A 22,459-nucleotide genomic window follows, 5' to 3' on the forward strand; every position below is an offset into this window, starting at 1 on the left:
AAAAAAACAAGTGATCAGCCTGAGATGCTCTCCCGGGAAGCATGAAACCACACGGAATCTTTGCTTTCAATTGAAACCAAACTCTTTTTAAACAAAACAAAAATGTCTTTGCATGATTTCCACATTTTATTCATTCCAATTATAACCCATCCATTTTATATCACTTATAGATATATTATATATCCTCTTTATAAGCTAACATCTTTGAGTGACATTTTGTGTCAAAACATTTCACATTTTAAGGACACACATTTAGCAAGATCATGTTTCATATTATAGATTGAATGAAGCAATAGAATATTCGCAATACACTCTATATAGATATCACCAAACCGGTCACGCTATAATAGTGATCTAACCAATGTTTTAAAAACCGGTATTTTACTTGTACCGGATTGTGTTAAAAAATGGTACAGCTGGTTGAACCGGTTTATACCGGAAGGTTCAACCGGTTGAATAGATTACCTTGTAATTTCTTATAAATGTAACTTCAATCCAAAAATAACCCATAAGTAAATGATCCTCATAACAAAAACTAATCCAAAAGTAATCCATATTAAAAACATAATGCAAAAGCACTCAATTTTTTTAAAAAATAGTCATAAGTTTACACGTTTGAATGTGAATTGTCGGGTTAAAAGTAATTTTCAAAAAATATGGGCTGCAAATATAAAAAATTTCTCAGACATAGAAACGGTTTGCCGGTAAAAACCAGTATTTTAAACAAAAACCGCCGGTACGATGTTCTATCAAACCGGCCAAAAATACCGGACTCAAAATATCGGCTTGTTGTGTGAAATCCGGTTTAACCGGTTCAACCGGCCGATTTGAACCGGTTTTTAAAACACTGGATCTAACTAAGAACCTTTAATTTTCAATTTCGAAAGTGGAACTTAGTATAGCTTTTTCTATACCGTCAGTGCGTGGTTACATTGTTAACACATTTTGTAACAAATTACATTACTGTAGAAACATGAGATGAATCTGACCTGATCCATGACGATGTTTCCACGGATTTCGAGATGAACGAACCACGTCTTGATCTTCTTCTCCGGTTGCCTGAGATCTGCAATGGCCTTTCGGGGGTGTGGAGGTGACTGCTAAGAAATCTCAAGGATCTCTTGTTTACAAACACAAAAATGGTTATGGTGGTGGCTCTTATTGAGAACAACCAACCCCTTAATAAGGAGGTGGAGACCTCCTTATATAGGGAGCCTCATGGCCACCATCATGGTACCCTAATGGGCCTAGCCCAGTTAGGGTTACCTCCACAAAACCCCCTCAGCCCAATAACATTGTATTAGTCCATATAATAAAATAAGCCAAACATAATAAATTTAGGGTCGTAAAACCGGGTTTAGTACCATACCCCTACAAGCCCCCCAAGTCCAGTGTTGCTCCTAGGCGTGCAAGCGTTTAGGTGGAGCGCTGGACTTTATAAGGTGTGTTAGGACATGAGGCGGTTTTTTCCCTTTTCTTCGGCCTTGTCTTTATTGTCTGAGTTTTGAGAGGTTTTCTCCATGATGGTGACATGTTGTGATCCTTATGATAATAATGGTGCACTGGCATGAATAAGATATAGCGCGCATCATAACAATAGTGGCGCGGGGCCTGATAAAAGATAGAGCGCGCATCTCGATAATAATGTAATGCAATTTGCGCGCGAGGTAGCTTACGAGCTATAAAAATAATGAAGCTTGCGCGCGAGGTGACTTACGAGCTATAAAAATAATGAAGCTTGCGCGCGAGGCGACTTACGAGCTATAAAAATAATGAAGCATGCGCGAGTTGCGGCTTATGAGCTATAATATGATGATAATGACTGGCCCCCAAGGGCCTCTTCTACGCAGGATGACTATCCCAACTTGTTTTCAAAATAATAATGGAGTCACAAACGGCCAGATAATAATAATAATGTCATAGGTGCTTGTGCGACTCGTAGCCGAACCTGCAAAAACATATAAACTAAAAGTGGATGTATTACAAGGTTCCCATCCTCGGGCAAATTATGAGGTGTGCCCAACCTACGTTGGCGCGTGGCCGTTTGGGATACTGTTAGGCTCCCGACCTTTATGTTTGGCGCGTGGCCATGTGGGATATTATTAGGCTCCCGACCCTTATGTTTGGCGCGTGGCCATGTGGGATATTATTAGGCTCCCGACCTTTAAGTTTGGCGCGTGGCCATGTGGGATATTATTAGGCTCCCGACCTTTAAGTTTGGCGCGTAGCCGTATGGGTTTATAAGGATTCCCAACCTTTAAATATGGCGTGTAGCCGTATGGGTTTATAAAGATTCCCAACCTTTGAATATGGCGTGTAGCCGTATGGGTTTGAGGATTCCCAACCTTGCCTATGGGTTTATGAGGATTCCCAACCTTTTAGTTTGGCGCGCGGCCTATGGGTTTATGAGGATTCCCAACCTTTAAGTTTGGCGCGTGGCCTATGGGTTTATGAGGATTCCCAACCTTTAAGTTTGGCGCCTGGCTTATGGGTTTATGAGGATTCCCAACCTTTAAGTTTGGCGCGTGGCCTATGGGTTTATGAGGATTCCCAACCTTTAAGTTTGGCGCGTGGCCTATGGGTTAATGAGGATTCCCAACCTTTAAGTTTGGCGCGTATGTGATATGCGCCACGCGCAGATGTTTCATGCGCAGATTTGATATGCGTGAGCATATGTGATGCGTGAGCATATGCGATATGCGTGAGCATGTCATCTGCGCCACGCGCAGATGCGATATGCGTGAGCATAATTTGCGTGAGCATATGGTGCGTGAGCATATGTGATATGCGCCACGCGCAGATGTTTCATGCGCTTGCGCATAGGTTTTGGCTTTGTGTCTTCATGACATCCTGATTTCAAACCTCTTGTCTATGTCTTGTGGGTTGATCCGCCCCGCTCGATGTTAAGGCGGGTGCGTACCCCTTCAAGCCCCCCCCAGTCTAATGTGTGTCTTGTCTCGCGCGAGCGAGGTAAGATAGATATTAGACTTAATAGTTTGTTTTTCAATAGGGCTTTTTTTTTCTTTTTCTTTTCTTGTACGCGCGTTGCGCGAAATTCCATCCCTTTGGTTAAAACGAATCGTCGATGCACGTGGTTGGTTGGTGTTGACATGCATGGCGGCGGAGTCTTCCGCGCAAAACCAAGGAACGGAGTCGTCCTCCGACCCGCATAGTGGTTTACGCGGGCGCGTATGCATGGCGAAGAGTTGCGCGCGCATGCATGGCGAAAGGTTGCGCGCGCATGCATGGCGAAAGGTTGCGTGTGCATGCATGGCGGAGAGGTGAGCGCGCATGCATGGAGAAAGGTTGAGCGCACATGCATGGCGGGGTTGAGCGCGCATACATGGCGGGGTTGCGCACATACATGGCGGAGTTGAGCGCGCATGCATGGCGAGGGGTTGAGCGCGCATGCATGGTGGAGAGTTGAGCACCAGCATGGTAGAGGGGTGCGCGCCCATGCATGGCGTTGGAGTCTTCTACGTAAAACCAAAAGCATGGAGTCGTCTTCGAACTCACATGGTGGTTTCCGCGGGCGCGCATGCATGGCTGCGGAGTGAGGATCCGCGGGCGCGCGTGCATGGCGGCGGAATGGTGACCCGCTGGCGAACATGCACGGTGGCAGTTCTTTTGCGCAAAAGCAAAGGCCTGGAGCCTTCTTCCGACCCGCATGGTGGGTTTTTGCGAACGCGCATGCATGGCGGAGGAGTCTTCTGCGCCAAAGGCATGGAGTCGTCTTCCCACATGTTGGTTTCCGCGGGAGTGCATGCATGCTGCGGAGTGAGAATCCGCGGGCGCGCGTGCATGGCGGCGGAAGTCTTGTAATTTTTGGATCTACAATTTGAGAGTTAGATCTGTAATTTTAAACCTAGAATCCAGGTCTGTAATCTAGATCTAGATCTGTAAATCAGATCTAGATAGATCTGAAGCTCGGAGTGGAGAGAATTTAAAACCATCACAGATCCGGAGGCTTGATCATCCGAATCAGGTAGTTTCTTTTTTGGATCTACAAATCTTTTTCAGCTTCATTTTTGCACAGATCTGGAAGCCTCTTTTAGATCTATGGATCTTTTTGAGCTTTAATAGAACAAATCTTGAAGCCTCTTTCTGTAAACTTCCAGATCTGGGTTTTTCTTGGGAGAGATCTGAGAACCGAGACGAAAATCGAAGGGTAGTTCGTTGTCGTCCCACGGATGGCGCCAATGTAGAAACATGAGATGAATCTGACCTGATCCATGACGATGTTTTCACGGATTTCGAGATGAACGAACCACGTCTTGATCTTCTTCTCCGGTTGCCTGAGATCTGCAATGGCCTTTCGGGGGTGTGGAGGTGACTGCTAAGAAATCTCAAGGATCTCTTGTTTACAGACACAAAAATGGTTATGGTGGTGGCTCTTATTGAGAACAACCAACCCCTTAATATGGAGGTGGAGACCTCCTTATATAGGGAGCCTCATGGCCACCATCATGGTACCTTAATGGGCCTAGCCCAGTTAGGGTTACCTCCACAAAACCCCCTCAGCCCAATAACATTGTATTAGTCCATATAATAAAATAAGCCAAACATAATAAATTTAGGGTCGTAAAACCGGGTTTAGTACCATACCCCTACAATTACTACATATATAACAAGTTTAGTCGCGTTAAAGGTAAGTAAACTCAAGTAACATTCAACATGTTCAACAAGCTATAACTTCATAGTTACACACCACTTCCCTAGTAACTAACTTGCTATAGGAACGATTTGAAATAGGTATTTAACCCATAGCGGCATCATCTACTTCAAAAATAGTCAAGAACTAGTCATTCGGAACAAAGATTTTACTTCGTGGGAAAACAAATAGATATAGGCCCGTCCAGGAGGTTGGAAGATGCAGCGTCTATTCACATTTGAAATTAACACCAGAGATACATGGGTAGCACCACGTATACTTTTTCATATTATGCGAAACATATTATTATTTAAAAAATAAAAAATATAAGCAGGTTAATTACTAATAGGTTAACATGTATTTAACTTGATATGACATGAATTTGAACATGTATTCGACCTATTTAAGACACAAAACCTGTTAAAATCTATGTTGTGTTAACAACTAACAAGTACGTGTCAGAAATTATCAGCCTATATAGAGGTACTTGATTCATCCAGCTTCTAGAATCGTTATGACAATTAGTTTCTTAAATATCACGTAAATGAATCATTGATAAAAATACTTAAACATGTATAATATATTAATAACTTTTTCCAGCTATCTCACTAGTTTTCAAATGAAACCCTCTAGAAAAAAAATGTATAGTTTGTAATTAGTAATGACATATACTTTGAATATATAACGTTTAACAAAAGCAACAATTATTGGACCCTTGTGGAGTTCCTTGTAATGCACAACTCCTATTTCGTGGATGATGCTAATTATATATATATATATTTGTGTAAGTACGACTTAAAAACACTATTGACATAAATCCCCTTCGTAAAAACCATGAAGGTGTCGTGTCTAAAGTCTAAACTTAAACATCATACATAAGAATGGAAAATAAAACATTTGTAAAACTATATTTGAAATATTGTTATTAATAAATAAAAAGGAATGGACTTCTTGATATGATTTTCAACGTGTTAGTTAATTCGTACATAGGGATGGCAACGGGGCGGTTTCGGGGCGGGGAATGCCAATCCCATACCCGCCCCGGTTTATAAAACTCATTACCAAAACCGTCTAAAAACCCGCGGGGACTAAACGGGGAATCCCCATCGGGGATTCGGGGAAAACCGCGGGTATTCGGGGAACCGTCTAGCATAAATGGTTTTTAAACGGGCTAAATTCCCCGTGGGGATCCCCATTTAACCGTCGGGTTCACCGTTTAAAACCCGATTGTAAGAAAATGATACAAAATTACAATACAATATTAATACACAAAAAGTTCAATATCCAAACACATTACACATACAAAAGACATTATTAATACATAAAAATGTTTATTTCTCCCATCACAACGGAAATTAACTTCATGATTGATCCTTCTTACACCTCCATACCGCACCCATTCAACCATTCAAACACTTGTCACGCCGGATTGCTATGATAATCAAACATTAACATATTAATTGGAAACTATATAAGAATCAATGTTAAACACTTAAACCATATTAAAATGTAAACGATAAACCATATATATGTATTACCTCAATACCATCGTCACAATCATATTCAATAGTTTGGCAATATGCCTCGGATTCTTCTGAACAAGTTGCTATATTCATATCACAAAAGTCAAAAGTTTATATAGTAGCTAAGTTAAAAATAAAAAATAAAATGTTTGTTTACCTTTGATTTCATTCAACAACCAACTTTGGGCGCACATTAACGCTTCCAATGTTTTTGGATGAAGACGGCTACGATGTGGACTTACCAATCTACCACTTGTACTAAAAGCGGACTCGGAAGCAACGGTAGATATTGGAATCGCCAATATATCTCGAGCAATCTTTTGCAACCTTGGGTACTTGACACCATTTGTTTTCCACCAAGCTAAAAGGTCAATCTCTGTTTCTTTTATCCAAACTTTCTCTTGTAGATACAAATCAAGCTCCGTTGTGACACCTAATATATAAACATCCAAGTAACTACAAACTTTAATACCCAAACAATAGTTCATGAGTAAACATTTATCATGATGGATATTGCAATAAGCCAATAAATAAAAACAGCTGCAAACTACTACTCAATGGAAAACTAAAAACAAAATCTAATGTTTCATTCCTACTAAATGAAGAACGATATCAAAAATCACCCAACTAAATTTGGTTTCAAACAGAAATGAGCAAACGTCAACAAACTAAACTCCAGCATTGTTCACTGAGAACCTTCAGTTCATAATGAAGGTGACAGGCCTAACAAAGCCTAACAACTATATAATAATAATAATAGTAATAATAATCCAAACTCATTTCTGTTTAGGGATGCAAAAACAGCTGCAAACTACTTCATTTCTGTTCATTCACAGGTGACAGGCCTAACAAAGCCTAACAACTATATAAACCAGCTACAAAATGCGAACAAACTGACAAAATCAAAAGAATAATAATAATAATAGTAACACATTAGAAAAGCATATCACGTACACAATATCACGTACACACGCCGGAACGGGCTGTGCGCCTGTGCAGAATGGCGATTGGCGACTGGCGAAGTGGCGAGTCGGGCGGGAGCCGGGAGGTGGGAGGACGGAGGTTGTTCAGTTGTTCTAGGGTTAGGGTAATTGGGTAAATGGCCAAATGAAATGGATTGGGTTAACTTTTAAACGGGTTACGGGTATATTGGGAAATGAATAATAAATAATATATTATATATAAATATAAAAATTATATTTAATTAAACGGGTTTTAAACGGGTATACGGGGCGGGTATATGGGGCGGGTACAGGCTATACCATACCCGCCCCGAACCCGATTAACTTAAACGGGGAAAACCCGAACCCGGACCCGTCCCCGATTAAGTGTCCCCGAACCCGCCCCGTTCGGGGCGGGTTTCGGTTTTCCCCATCGGGTTTGGGTTTTTTTGCCATCCCTATTCGTACAAGACACGTTTAATACAAAACCAATTATAAGTAGATAACAAGGAACACAATGAATACGTATTGAGAGAGTACGTGGGCGGGTTACCTTACAACCTTTAATATCTTAGATAAAACATGTATAATTAGTATTATTCACATTATCTCTATTTTTTGTTATTATAAGGTGGCTAACTTACACAAATTCTAAATCTATTCATTCATAGTAAATAAGCATCTGGTTTGGTCATATGTCACCATTTTATAAGCCAAAATTTGGTTTCCTGCAATTTTTATTTTACCATTCTATAAGCCAAAATTTGTTTTCCTCTACTACCCCTTGTTGGTCCCGAGGGACTGAGGAGGCTAGGTTAGCCGAAAGATGGTTATCGGTTAGGATGTAAGGTGACCCTGCTTTCGTAGAGAAAATGCCTTGAGCCAATGTTCGAGTACCAGGTGCTACGACGCTGAAGTAACCCATGCCATACTTAGGGGTGCAAACGAGCCGAGCCCGAGCTCGACTAGGCTCGAGCTCGGCTCGTTTAACTTACACAGAGCTCGAGCTCGGCTACTTTCGAGCTCTATTTTCAAAGCTCGAGCTCGGCTCGTGAATCGGTTTTGAAGCTCGAGTTCGGCTCGGGCTCGGCTCGTTTACAAATTTATAAATTATTTTTTTATATAATTATAATTATTTTATATATTTTTTTCTATTATAATTTTATGTATAAAAGAATATATATTATTTAGTTATTTTTATTTATTTTTTCATAACATTATATTTATATATTTAGTTATTTTTATTTATTTTTTCATAACATTATATTTATTAATTAACACTTATTAAATATATATTTAAAAAAATTATATAAATGGCAGGCTCGTTTAGGCTCGCGAGTCGGCTCGAGCTCAATAAGTAAAGCTCGGGCTCAGACTCGTTTATTAAACGAGCTTATTTTTAGGCTTGAGCTTGGGTACGGGCTCGATAAGGCTCGGCTCGAACGAGCTTTTTAACGAGCCGATCTCCAGTAGCTCGCGAGCAGCTCAACTCATTTGCACCCCTAGCCATTCTCCCAGGAAAAGCTCAGCCTTCAACTATCTCAAATAAATATACTAAATTATTAGTTATAAACTTATTTGTAATTTCAAGGTGTATTATCTAATTTTCTTACAATATCATTTTATAATTTCCGAATCTTCATTACTACCTATTTAGTATTTATTTATTTATTTAACTCATGTAATATATGGATTTCTAAGCTATTTTACAAATAAATTTACACCAATATTTACTATTGAGATTAAAACCACATGTCACACCCAATGACGTGGACAACACTTGTTAAACAACTGGATAACGTGGAGAGACACATGAAAAGTAAGCGGGCGTTTCCAACAAAAAATTGTAATGAAATTATTTTTCTTATTAACGATTGCTTACAAGAATAATTAATATTCCATTCGGAGATACTTAAGTATATGCCGGCAGAAGAAGAATATAACGTAAAAAAGATTCCGATGATGAAAGAATAATCGTCATGTTCCCTGAATTTATGCCGCCGGAAACGTGTCCGTTAAATATGCAATAATATTATTATTAATAATAATAATATTGTGACAGCTAGTGTAACTGGAATTTAGCCACATGACGCGTTTAAGTCTTCTGACATACTTATATAGTTTTCAAAACTTAATCAACAAAACAACAACTGTAACATTAATACCACCTTCGACTAGTTCTCATTTGCCACCGTCACGTATTCTTGTTAATACATCGAGCCCACGAGTTCGATTCATCTGATCATCTCTATATAATATTGTAAAGCTTATAATATATAGAGACAAACCGGACATGTAGGCTCGATATATAGCAAACCCTAAATACTATCGATTCCTATACATACATAAATACATTGCATGTCACAAACCTTGTTGTAAATATTATAAACTTAACTTTAATTAATTGTTATGTTAATTAATATGTTATCGTGTCTTTAATTGTACGTTCTTATACACTTTATGTAATTATTTTCGTTATGAGTGTGTAGTTGATTTAGGTCGATTGTAAGTGTCTTGTGTTCTTCGACATCTAATAAATATTATATGACCGAAGAAAAGGATTCAAGGCTTGGATATATATTCTTAGGTGATCCTAGTTCTTAATTAATATAGTTGCTCTTGTTTTGAATGTAAATTTTCTCAAAGGTTGAATATTGATATATATCTCTAACAGGCACACAACAATAGTGTATTAACTAGGCCTGTCACGTGAAAGGTAATTAATCAAGCTCATCGAATGGTTTGATCCAACTATGCATACATTTTTTCTTTGATAAATAAGCATAGCCAGTGACAAATGACGACGATGTTACTTAACTCTTGATGACTTCTCGAATCTCAACTACATGTTAAAGGATGTGAGTCAAATTTCAAGTTATCGTGTGATATGATCATGTGTACCACATAATAAATATCGAAATCAATAGAAATGGCGTACGTTTTTTAATATAGTGATTATGTACTATCACGCTTAAGTTAAGATTTAATTAAGTTATATGTACACAATTTCATTAAATTTACATGAACTTTGGTTACATAATTAAATTAAGTTCTATCCTAACCACGCATCAATAGAAGATAAGCCACATTCACTATCTACTTCAAGAGAAAAACTACATTAAAAGATCCTAACAACCAATAATTTTGATCAATAACGAAGGTTAGATGATCAATTAAATCAAGCCACCGACGATCTTTGTTGATTAATATTCCAACAAAGATGCTAATATGGTAAGTGTAGTTCAATCATCAAGAAGATCATCGCGTCTTATATCCGTATATATCATGGACGGACGCAGAAGATATTTCTGTAGTAATTTCAGTACTAATACCCGTCTCTTGTGACGACATGCTAATCTTGCTCGATTGGTGGGTGTTATTCGTGACATATGGCTCCACCTTACATTGTCCAAACACTTTCTCATCATCCCCTTCTAGCACACTAGCCCAATCCGTGTAACGAGTTGTCCCAGATGATAGATATGGAAAATTTGTACTAAAAGTAAGGTCATCTTGGTGGTCATTGGTGAATTGACTCATTTGAAACGAGTTTGTGTCGAAGTTGTAATCGTAAGGGGAAACAATTACGTTTTTGTAATCTTGCTCGTTTTGAATTATTAGAGATTGGTCATAAGGCAAATAAGACGGGTAGTTCTCATTGTTGTTAATGATAACGTCATTTTTATCTGAGTGAGTAAAACTCGACCCTGGTCTATCCTGGTCAAAACGAGGAGCAGGCGAGTCCATCAATGGTGGGAACCATGATGAACCATCTAATAACCCGTCCACAAAAGAGTTCATCCTTGTCATTCCATGTCCTGTATTTGGATTAGGGTTTTTAGTAGCTTCGGTATTCTTCTCAACAATCCGACATACTACCCATTCATCCTAAAAATATATAGATGATAAACATTATAAGCAAATATTTGAATCAAATTGTAACACTTTTAACTAAAATATAATTTAAAATAAATGAAATTAACTTAGAAGTTGTACCTTGGAGGCTCTAGGCATGTTGTAATATGAAAACTCTCCTTCAAGTCTAAATTCATGCATGACCCAATTTGTTTTCTCTCCTTTAGGAGCTCTTCCTCTATAAAAAACCAATGTCTTCTTCATCCCCACCAACTTTCCAGCACCGCCGGATTTTCCTTTTTTTAGTATCTCCTTATCCTTCCCGGTCGCCTTCCAGTAACCGGAATCCGTGGCTCTGTTGGTTCTCATTCCAGTTGGATATTTTCTATCTCTTTGACAAAAGAAGTACCATTCTTTTTCACCCATCTTTGCTTTCTCTACAACATAATTTATAGTTATTAAAATTTGACATAATTGGTTAATTATGGTAAATCTTTAATTAGAATCATTATAAGACTTTTGAGAGGTGATTGCACAATTTCATGTACTTCTCTTTTATAATAATAAGTAAATCAAATTTTGCTAGATTCGTAACTGAATCTCTTTTTCTAACGACAAATAACATACTCTCACACTAATACTATTTAGAGTATGTTATTTCTCGTTCAAAAAAAAAAGAAAAAAGAAGATTTAGTTACGATTCTAGTCAATTTTGATTTACTTTTATTATAAAAGATGAACATATGAATCATCATATGATCGTATGTTAGATTCAGTTACGGTCTTCAAGGGACATGATCTATATAAACCATCAAAACACCAGATGTATGATTTAAACCTTCGACCTTTATATAAAGGTAAGACATCTTATACCACCAAACCATGTCCCTTGGACACTGTAACTGAATCTAACTGAAGATCATAGAAGATTCATAACAAGATCATCGATAAAAGACAATGCAATAAAATATATAAAAAAATATGCATGTACTTAAATTTAAAGAACTTACTATGTAAATCCCAGGGCTCACACTTGTTCAGATCCACATCTCCAATCGCACTCGCAGTAAATTTACGATTAAGAACTCTAGGCGTAAGATAATGAGTTACAATCTCCTCATCCGTCGGATGAAACCGGAACCCTGGAGGTAACCCGACCAACGCTTCGTCTCCTTCATTCACTACACCTTCCATAACAACGAAAACACTCGTGTTTTAACTTAATTAAACACAAATATACAACTCGGTTAATGGGTTGATTATGAAGATGAATATTGTTTCTTTGTTTACAAACGGAGATTAATACAGCTGTTTAGAAAAAAAAAATTGAAGGCAAGTGATAAGGTTTATATATATATAATATGTTGCGTGGAATGCAAGCAACTTCTTGCTCTTTGTATTTGCCTTTTGTCAAACTTTTGGACTTTTATTAGAAGAAAGTGCTTGTTCAAAAGTATATTCATAATTCTTTTACGTATATATGTACGTATGTGTGAGGTAAGACTTTTTTATAAAAAAAAAGTAAAAATATTAAATGTTTTAAATATACGGTTAATAGTTATCTTGTAGAAGCTTACTCATCAACCAGTCATTATATTGACTTGGACCATAAACAGATTGTATATGCATAATAACAACAAATTAGGGTCGGAACGAGTTAATACAAAAAAGGGCTAATTTAGTTTAGTTCGTGTTGGTCGGTTTTGAATCAAAATGGGTCAAGTCAGAATAGTTTTTCGGATTAGAACACTGCACCGCGCAAGCACCAAGCTAGTTTTATTAAAAGCTTCAGCTACTCTGCCAAACACCTAAATAATTCAGCTACTTATTCTAGCCACCAGCTAGCGGCTTCTGGCTACAGCTACCAGCTAGTTTTGCCAAACATACTTTATATATTAATTTAAAACTAATTTATCACACATTAACTATAAATAAGTTTAACTGACACAGCAATTAAAACGAACAAAATTTGTATATGTTTGTTAGTTACTTAGTTCTTGTTTGTTTGTATATTCGCTTGAGGAAAAAATTGTAATCGAATTTACAGGAACGAACATAAATTATGTCCAGTTAACAAGTTGATTTATGTTACACTTAGTTTTACTATAAGTTTATTTGAATTTATTCGTTTAGGTATAACTAAACTATTATAAAGATTATATGTATTATGTATATATACCTTTTTACTTTCTTTCAAATGTGTGAACATAAATTTGAACAATTGTAAACACAGATATTATTGTATAGATTAGTGAGTGTTTACTGTTTACCCTTTAGAAAGTATATGAAGTTATAAAAAATGAAATATGTTTCATGTAAGATTCATTAATAACTAATTAACGAATTATAAACTTATAATTTATATTTGTTTGTTCGATATAAAATTGCAGTTATGTTTGTTTGTTACTTCTCGTTATAAGAAGTTACAAATGGACATAAATGAACTTATATCAAACATTCATTAAACATGTTCGGTCCGGATAAACCCTACAAGTTAATATTGCCATTATTTACATTAATTAAAGGTATTTAAAACAGAGATGATTACTTTTTTTGTGGTTTATGATGTTTTATATAATTTACTATAAAACGATTACAATAAAGTGGCAGGCAAACGTGCAACAAGCTGCGCTGCAACCCCCTTTTTAATAGCAAAGCCAATCCTGTTAAAAACGAAGCTTTGGGACCTAGAAGCCGAAGAGGTTCCACTAAGCATGTTTTAAAAATTGAATGAAAAAGCTTTTGCAAGTTTCTTGGTTGTTAATTGTTATATTATATAAGAGGTGGGGGTTTAAGTGGGACTCTTATATCTTTAGTATCATGTTGTTCACAATATTTGTTACAAAACTCTCTTTATGGTCCTTAAAGTTTTGAGTGGTTGAAAGAACTATACCCTTAATAACTTTATGTTAATAGAGCTTCTTGTAGTATATAATTTAACTGTGAGAGAAGGCCTAAAAATTATTTTTTTTAAATGTTATTTTAAGTCCTAATTGAGGCCTTAGAGAGAAACCAAAATATGACAAGCACAAAAGATGAACCTTTCTTACATACTTGTTTACAATTTAAAGGTTATAAAAGATGAAACCGACCCCCAACTGTTGTTCTTGCTACGTCGTGTTGCTTTGCTACTATATACAATAGTAATAAAAGAAAGTGTTCCTATTGTTAAATGATTGTTTATAGTTTATGTTAACGTTTTGTATTCAACTTGTTAATGTTCTCATGTATATGCACCATGTATTTTTCAAGCCCGTATTTCGTTCTCTTTCAATTTCTAATGTATTATTTATCGGCTATTAAGAGAGTCGTTCAACTAAATGTAGAAGAATCTTATATTGTAACATCATCACCCATACTCTTGTCATGTTTATTTTCTCAAACAAAGTAACCAACAACTATTTGAAGAAAAACTATAAAACGAGTTGATGGCGAAACCAGAATTGTTTAGTCCGAGGGTCTTCATAAAGTTTTTTCTTTAACCGAGTACTACAAAAAAGTCCAACTCATATCTACATAAAAACACTCAACTTCTATCTATAATAAATAGACATATTTCGGTAACTAGAAGGTCGATATACAGTCTTCACCTTCACCTGATTCCGCTCCTAAACAAGCAGGCAAAACAAAAGTAAGGTGTTGTTTGTTTTTTAGAGGTAAAATGTCAGAAGACTGCGAAACCACATCTGCCAACATATGTAGCAGAAGAGGTGGACCAAAACTCTGCAGTCTGCAACAAGAAGACTGTTTGTTTTTTAATATCTGCAGACTGCTAAAATAAGCTGAAATTTAAATAAACTGAAATATAAATAAAAAAGGTCTTCAACATCAAAATTTAAATAATAGTCAACAACACTGAAATAATATTCATAATACCACAAACATTTTTTAAATCATTTATTCCGTATTTTGCATTAACTGCTCAGCAATTTCATCTCTTAACTGAGTCATATATTCCCGATCTGATGCAGTGCCAAGTGCTTCAACCTCGTCTTCATCAGCATCAATTTGCCCACGACTATTTCCAATCGACACATTGGGTTGATCGTATTGTGTAAACAACTCATCGTCCAAAACTTGTTTCCTAATAAAATTATGTAGTGCGAAACATGCAACGGTAACGTTCCTTTGTGTTTCCAATGGAAATGGTGCCATCCTCTTCAATATAGGGAATCTTGCTTTCAAGACACCAAAAGCACGCTCAATGACGTTTCGAAGTTTTGCATGTGCATGATTAAATTTTTCTTTATTGGTTAACGCACGTCTCCGACGAAAATCTCCAAGCCAATACCTCACATTACGATATGGAGCCATAAATCCTCGTATGTGTGCATACGCGGCGTCACAAAGATAGTATTTCTCTGTAAATATTTTCAATTAATTACAATATTAAACTAACATAGAAATAATTAACAAACAATAAAAATACCTGATGGTGGAAATGGGAATGGCGCGTGTGGATCTAATAATGCCTCTGATAATATTCTAGAATCATGTGCTACCCCTTCCCATCCGGCCACAAGAAAAGTAAAAATCATGTTAAAATCACAAATTGCTAATACGTTTTGATAACAATCACCCTTTCCCCTTCCTCTATATAAATCTTGTTGCCTAGTAGGAACAACAGCATGTATCAAGGTTCCATCAAGTGCACCAACCGCTCCTTTAAAAATCTTTCGTAGCCTCTTGTTATGTCCCGGAATGTTTGGATTCGGATTGAAAGAAGTTGGTACTATCATATCTTTGGCGAAAAGCATCATTTTATCCAACACTTCATGAAAGAATTTATGAATTGTTTGCTTTGAGTGTTGAAATCTACGCTTGATAACCACGTAACGTTGGTTATGGCCGATTATCATAAAAAACATAGCCATCTTTTCCTCAACCGAAACATGTTTACTATCCTTTAACGAATAATTTGTTCTAAAATGTGCACATAGTCGAACAAATGATTCACGGGACATGCGTAACAATTCAATGCATTGTTTGGGATTTCCTTGCAATAACTCTAACGTGTATTTATGTCCCGTCATTGACGAATCATTGTCTCGTTTTCGTTTCAAACCCCTCTTCCAAAAAAAGCGGATATACAAGTACATAACAACTACCAGAAGTATTTTCTCATCATTATTCATTATGAACCTGTTAATAAAACATAAACAACCATGTCATAAAGCATAAACAACCATTATCATAAAGCATAAACAACCATGTCACATAGCCATAAAATAACATACAATGTGTTAAACTTAACCAAAAAGCATAGAATGTATTCAACATAACTAAAAAAACATACACCAAAAACAAATAATGTTTTCAACAAAACAAAAACTACTTCAAAAGTCCTAAATTTTTAGCCGTCATCTCGATCCACCCTTTTAACACGACGGGAACATTTGGCAATGCCATCCACGCCTCTCTCATGTCCGTGGACATTCCAAAAATATGAAAAGCAACCAAATATAGAGGGTCCGTCGGCTCTAACCCAACCAAACTTAACTTCTCAGAACACTCAACAACTGTTGTAACTACCGGGCGTTTTTTTTTCAGGTTTTTCCCTAGTCAAATGTAACAAAGCATTTTTCATGTGAAGTGCTAAATCCTCAAAAGTGACGGATGATGATGGTTTTGAGGTTTTAGCCCTTTTGGGAGTAGGCTCAGAAGTAGGCTCAGGAGTAGGCTCAAAAGTAGGCTCAAAAGTAGGCTCGGTAGTAGGCCCGGTAGTAGGACTAGTGCAGGCATCATCTTCTGTGTTGTCTATAATCATCAGTTGTTGGACCGATTGGAGCTGATGACAAGAGGATGATCCAACCACTGATGTTTGGGTTGAGGTCCACTTGCGATTCCCCGTGGCAATGTTCTCATCAAACAGTTGTGCATGAAGTTCAGGAAATGCTAATGGAGTTGTTTTTAAGGATGCCGCTTTCGAATGCCCCTAAAAAAATAATGGTAGATGTTAAAAAATAAACTAGGGGTGGACTTTAAGGTAGAGGTAGATGTTAAAAAATAAAAATATATGAACATACCTTCTTAAAGTCTTCCCATTCCTCGTTCGTTAAGGTAAAGGTATTTGTTTGAGGGTTGTAGATGTTGCCGGTTTTGTTTTTCAAATACAACCATCCTATGTATTTGGCTTTAAGATTATCATAGGCGTTTTTGACTTGTTTTTGACTCAAATCCAATCCAAACTTTTCCTTAAGAACCTGTATTACCTTAGCCCACGATTCTTTGTGCAAACTCAACCCTTTTTTACCCACAGCGTTTTTCTCTTCAATGCATGTTTCTAATAAACATTTTATTTGCTCATTCGACCAATGTTGTTTCTCTACCATTTTTATGATCAACTAACAAGAAACAACAATTATTTTGTCAAACTTATTGGTCAAAATGGTTAGTTTGAGCAAAATCACTAACTAGTAACTATAAAACAAAAATATATCAGTATTATGCAACTAAAATATATCAAAATGGTTAGTTTGAGCAAAACCAAACCGTCGATATTGAACCGTTCACGAACAAGTTCATTTCCTTAATAAACGAACAAATATGCATATCAGGCAGTATGCAAGTTCCAAGAAGAACAAAAATCAACACCATCACCAATTGTCATGCAGGAGTGAAAACAGATTTTGTAAATATGGTAAACCGTTTATAAACTTTGGCATTTAATGTGTTTTAAAGGTGGCACATTTGCATTGTACTCCTTATTATGCCGCCACGCAAAACTTAGCATGCTTCCAAATCAACAAGAAACTGATGAGAAACTATCTGCATAAGGTGTCAAAAAGACTGCAGAAACATGGCAAAGTTTTGCATTGAAATCTTTCTTTGAAAAACACACCAAGTTTAGAAAAGGATTGTTGATTTTTGTTCTTCTTGGAACTTGCATGACAATTGGTGATGGTGTTTTCACTCCTGCTATATCGGGTAATTATCTTATAATATTAATGGTGGTGATTTGGCCCGTTTACTGATAACGGGTCAATTCGGGTGGGTTTTTGTTATAATTGAGTCAAAATGGTTATGATTTAATCAAAAAGTTAGATTATTTTTCGTAATCACAGTTAGTATATATTATACTTGCAAAAATTTTGACCCATTTATTGATAACCGGATCAATTTGGGTTGTGTTTTATTGTAAACGGGTCAACGGGTTTTGTTTTATTTAAAAAAAACAGATTACTGTTAAGGCAATCCATATGTTGTAAATTTGTAATCATAAATAACACATTTATTACTTATAAAATTTTTTGACCAGTTTACAGATACCGAGTCAAAAAATAAAAATAACACATAAAGTTGTATTATGTTCTCAAGTTTACGCTCACAAATTCCGATTTTATGCTCCCCTGCTCGTTCTAATATGCTGCATTTGGGTATTGAGTTTAGAACTAGGCTAAATAATCCCTCAATGACTACCTTTAGCAGCAGTAGTAGCAGCGGCCGTGTACCGACACGACGGGTCAAGTTATCGACGGAAGCAGACATACATATACATACACAAACACAAACACACTGTAGCATGCGATTAACAAGATTTAGCACAAATTAGAACCTAACTACAATACAATCACTTAACAAATCATTTTCAGTTTCACCTAATGAAAAGAATAGAAAGAAACCCTAAAATGAAAAGAATAGAAAGAAAGCATACCTTCAAGAAGATGCCGGAGCAGCGGCGGCATCGTGGTGAATGGAGCGGCGACGGCAGTGGAGAGAAGGAGGAGTGGAGTTAGCCGGCTTGGAGCGGAGGAGGTGTGGAGCGACCGGCGGCTTGGTGAGGATGAAGGAGTTGAATAGGGTTAGGAGGAGGATGATGATCGGTTATAAGCTAAAATGTGTAGAAGAGGTTAAAGAAGTGATAATACCAACACTTCTGGGAGAAGAGGGCGCGCAGACGTTTTTTAATGAAACGTCTTCGAAAAAACAAACACACTGAAGAGCCCAACGTCTGCGCGCCCTCTTCTCAGTGCAGACAAAAGAGGTGGAGAAGTCCTTCTGAGGAAAAACAGACAGCACCTAAGAAGAAAAGTGTAAGTTTTTAAAAATAAAAGGGTGGGAATGGTGGATGTCATAGAATTGCAAATAAAGTCAAAACTAATATAAAGTTGAGGAAGAAGGCTTTAAACTTTAAAGTAATGGTTTATGGCTTCCAAGTTACAACTGCTACTATAGAACGCGTCAACACACCGTTACACACACATACACACTCAATACACACGCACTCTACCGGTTTTGAAGATAAAGTGCAACTTTTGAACACCAATAATTGGATAACTTTACAAGATATATATATATAGTTTAAGCTTACAAAAAGTATTATTACTTTTATGAGTTTATCATATGATATTTTACAAACTGGATTGAAATAGTATTTTGTTCAGATTTATGTTTTGTATATACTTTATATATTTGATTTATTTGTATGCTTTTATTATTACGGAAAATATCCAATACAATAATACCTTAACGTACAATAGGTACGTGAATCCATCTTTTCACGAAATCGATCCATGAAATCACATCACAACATCTCGGAATCGTCAATACATATCCAATTAATCATTGGTTCATCGAAAAAAAAACAGTTTTGGATAGTTAATCGATCAATTTTTCACTTTTTTTTTCACGAAAACCGTTTTTGAGTGTTTTAGGTTTTTGGCTGAGCGTTTAGGATTTGGGTGAGCGTTTTTTGTTTTAGTATTTTTGCCTTGTTTTTTTGCATTTGAGCGTTTCGCGTACCTCTCGTACGTTAAGTCATTATCGTACAGTATCTCTACCATTTATCATTATATATAACTTTTAAACTGTTTATAGTAAATAAATATACGCGTCTTCAAAGGTACCCTAATATTTGTAGAGTACTAGCAAGTATGTGAACTAACTTTGTGTATTATAACCTTGGAAGCATCGTTAAATAAAAAGTTAAGCAATACATGCGAACAAATTGTGTGTATTTACTCTATTTTCATAGTCGACACATTCATATTTAAAAAACAATAACTCATTTATTTTTTATTTCTTAAGCATGCATAACTTACCTCGGCTAACTTTTTGATGGATAATCTCATACATACCTTACAAGCTTGTTAATATTAAGTATAGCTAAACCGAATTATAGATTTCATATATATTAAATTATTTTTCAAATATCATGTAAGAAATTGTTGTGTGTGTGTGTGTGTAATTTAGCAATTTTATATGGATATATATGATATTTGATAAATTATAAGCCTATTGTAACATATTTTGATAACAGTAGTAATTACTAATTATAATTCTTAATATGATAAATTACCCTTGTATTTGGATTTTAATTTCCCTCAATTTCAATTTCTATTGGAATGTTCAAATTCCAAATTCAATTCCTTCAAATTTCAAATTCTATCAAATTCCAATTACAATTCCTTTTCATTCTGTGAAACGAACGCACCCTTATTTTTTTAACAACTTATTTTTAAATCATCTTTTCACTTCTCTTTTTCTTACTTTTTCTTTTTCATCTTTACAACACCTTTTTTTCATGGTTGTTCATTTTCACAACGCTTTTTAAATTATGAGATGTGTCAACTCAAAATCTAATTGTTTTCATGTCAACGTTTACATTTTATAACTTTATAACTTTGTAGTTTTAATTTTTTAAAAGAAGACATTTTTGTGTATTTTAGGCTATTGTTCAAAGTTTCAACACAACAATAAAGAAAAGGATTATGTATGATACTTAATATTCCTCTTCTTCACTAGATCCAAGAAAAGTGTCATTTGTATATATTTTCTTGTTTAATGATCATTGATGGTAGCAAATAAGCTATTTGAATTAGTCTATGCAAAAAAAAAAAACAAAAAAACAAAAAAAAAAAAAACAATTTGGCTGCAACTTTAGTTTAACTAGTTAGAAGTTTTCTAGTAATTCCAAAAACTATTATTTATTACTAATCTATAATAAACCGTTAGTAATTTATATGATTATATATTATATATATTTCTTATTTATATAAAATAAAGGTTTCCTTAACTTGTTTAGAGCCTAATCATTTAGATCATCCGCACTAGGCCTGGCACCCTAAAACTCCGGAGTGGAGGAGAAATTTGGACGTATAAAGAGAGAACGGGAGAGAGAACGTTATTTATTGTAAAATTATAGGTTTTGTGAGAGGGAAGTAGATTGATGAGTGATTGTCGTTAGGTTATGTGACAATCAATCTTCCATGACACATGCCATGTGTTGTGTAAGCTCTTATAAAGATTAATTAATTTGTGCATGATTTTAGAGAAGAAGCTTGCTAAGAGGAAACCCTAGATACATATAGGTATGTGATAGTAAGACCGAGTTAGTTATCATACAATCACTTATTTGGAGGTTAATCTAGTTACAATATGTATTATATATATAAAAAAGTCCAATTATTTTAAAGTTTTCAATGATGAATAATAATTTTTTGCTAAATAGTCGGTTAATGTTCATTGGTTAATTATTAATAAATGATGTTTACATCGGGACAATTACAGACTAACGGCAGATAGACGGGCAACAAGCTGGCCGCTACCCCCTTCTGAATAGCAAAGCCTACCCTACTAAATACAACGTTCCCTTTAGCATGGGCGGAGTTACTGCTGACCACCTGCTGAACCCGCTTAAGGAACTGAACCGCGTCAGGGCCAAGAGCGCCAAAGGTGTCAAAAGCAAACGGTATGAACACGTGTTGATTCTCAAGGCAAGCTTTCTCGTGCTTAGCTACTTTACCCGCCTCTGCCTTGTTTATCGCATGACCCACCACAAACCCATGGCCCCGTAGCCCAACGAGGGGGGACACACCTGTCAAATCAACGCACGCGTGCTTCCCTTTTTCCCATCCAAAAACAAGAATGTCAGCGGGTCGTAGGGTTGATCTCCCATCTAAATGGTCGGTTAAGAAGTTCACCGGGGCTTCCTTTTTTGCCGAGATCCCGGCCCGCTTAAGGACGTCGTAAAGCACATCTCGAACTAGATCATGTCGATATTTAAAGCCTGGTAATTCTTTGCAATGGACTGCAAGCTCCCCAAAAGAATCAAAACAAGCCTTTCGGCATACGGGACACGGGTCATCCACCGGGAAAAGGGGTACCATCAACCGGTATTTGAGGATGGCCCGATATTCCACTGGCGACATACATTGCCCTAAACCTTCAATGGAAACAACTGACAGAAAATCCTGAGCGTGAGGGGCACGTAAACACTCAAACACGGCTCGCTGCCGCGGGGACAAAGCGAACTTCTCTTCAACTGTCTTGACGATTTCACCATATAAGGCATTCGCCAAAATTTTCTGGGCTTTAGGAGGGGCGGTGTCTTTAAAGTCGAAACCGCCAAGATCAAGATCAGGAAGAGAATTATGCAGGGTATCCAACGCACCCCTATAATCAGAGTCAAACAACCCACCCCCACACTCCCGTAGGATGTGGTCTTGAAGAACCCAAGATTGGGCCCTTGAAGCCACAAAAGCGTAGGA

General features: G+C 36.5%; 2 protein-coding genes across 2 annotated transcripts; both read right to left on the reverse strand.

Moving 5' to 3' along the window:
* Positions 1 to 10,171: 10,171 nt before the first annotated feature.
* On the reverse strand, positions 10,172 to 12,340 carry LOC143603887 (NAC domain-containing protein 87-like). Its single transcript, XM_077080551.1, has 3 exons — positions 11,981 to 12,340; positions 11,112 to 11,407; positions 10,172 to 11,003 (listed from the first exon to the last, which is right to left on the reverse strand). The coding sequence occupies exons 1-3, from the start codon at positions 12,162 to 12,164 to the stop codon at positions 10,374 to 10,376; spliced, it is 1,110 nt and encodes a 369-aa protein (XP_076936666.1). The 5' UTR covers positions 12,165 to 12,340; the 3' UTR covers positions 10,172 to 10,373.
* A 2,723-nt stretch (positions 12,341 to 15,063) lies between these two features.
* On the reverse strand, positions 15,064 to 16,394 carry LOC143603886 (uncharacterized). Its single transcript, XM_077080550.1, has 4 exons — positions 16,306 to 16,394; positions 15,400 to 16,112; positions 15,262 to 15,331; positions 15,064 to 15,148 (listed from the first exon to the last, which is right to left on the reverse strand). The coding sequence occupies exons 1-4, from the start codon at positions 16,392 to 16,394 to the stop codon at positions 15,064 to 15,066; spliced, it is 957 nt and encodes a 318-aa protein (XP_076936665.1).
* Positions 16,395 to 22,459: the final 6,065 nt, after the last annotated feature.

This window comes from Bidens hawaiensis, unplaced genomic scaffold (genome assembly GCF_021521415.1).
Source record: "Bidens hawaiensis isolate Kalapana, Puna unplaced genomic scaffold, B.hawaiensis_p1.1 tig00063316_1, whole genome shotgun sequence".
NCBI classification, from domain to species: Eukaryota; Viridiplantae; Streptophyta; class Magnoliopsida; order Asterales; family Asteraceae; genus Bidens; species Bidens hawaiensis.

Excerpts from the sequence above, each read along its gene's own strand:
- LOC143603886 (XM_077080550.1), bottom strand. The coding sequence starts at position 16,394 with ATGAGAGAGGCGTGGATGGCATTGCCAAATGTTCCCGTCGTGTTAAAA. Across the intron at positions 16,113-16,305 it reads AAAAATTTAGGACTTTTGAA|GTTCATAATGAATAATGATG; the intron begins GTAGTTTTTGTT and ends TTTTATTAACAG. Across the intron at positions 15,332-15,399 it reads ATTCCCATTTCCACCATCAG|AGAAATACTATCTTTGTGAC; the intron begins GTATTTTTATTG and ends AAATATTTACAG.
- LOC143603887 (XM_077080551.1), bottom strand. The coding sequence starts at position 12,164 with ATGGAAGGTGTAGTGAATGAAGGAGACGAAGCGTTGGTCGGGTTACCT. Across the intron at positions 11,408-11,980 it reads TGAGCCCTGGGATTTACATA|AGAAAGCAAAGATGGGTGAA; the intron begins GTAAGTTCTTTA and ends ATTATGTTGTAG. Across the intron at positions 11,004-11,111 it reads ACATGCCTAGAGCCTCCAAG|GATGAATGGGTAGTATGTCG; the intron begins GTACAACTTCTA and ends ATATATTTTTAG.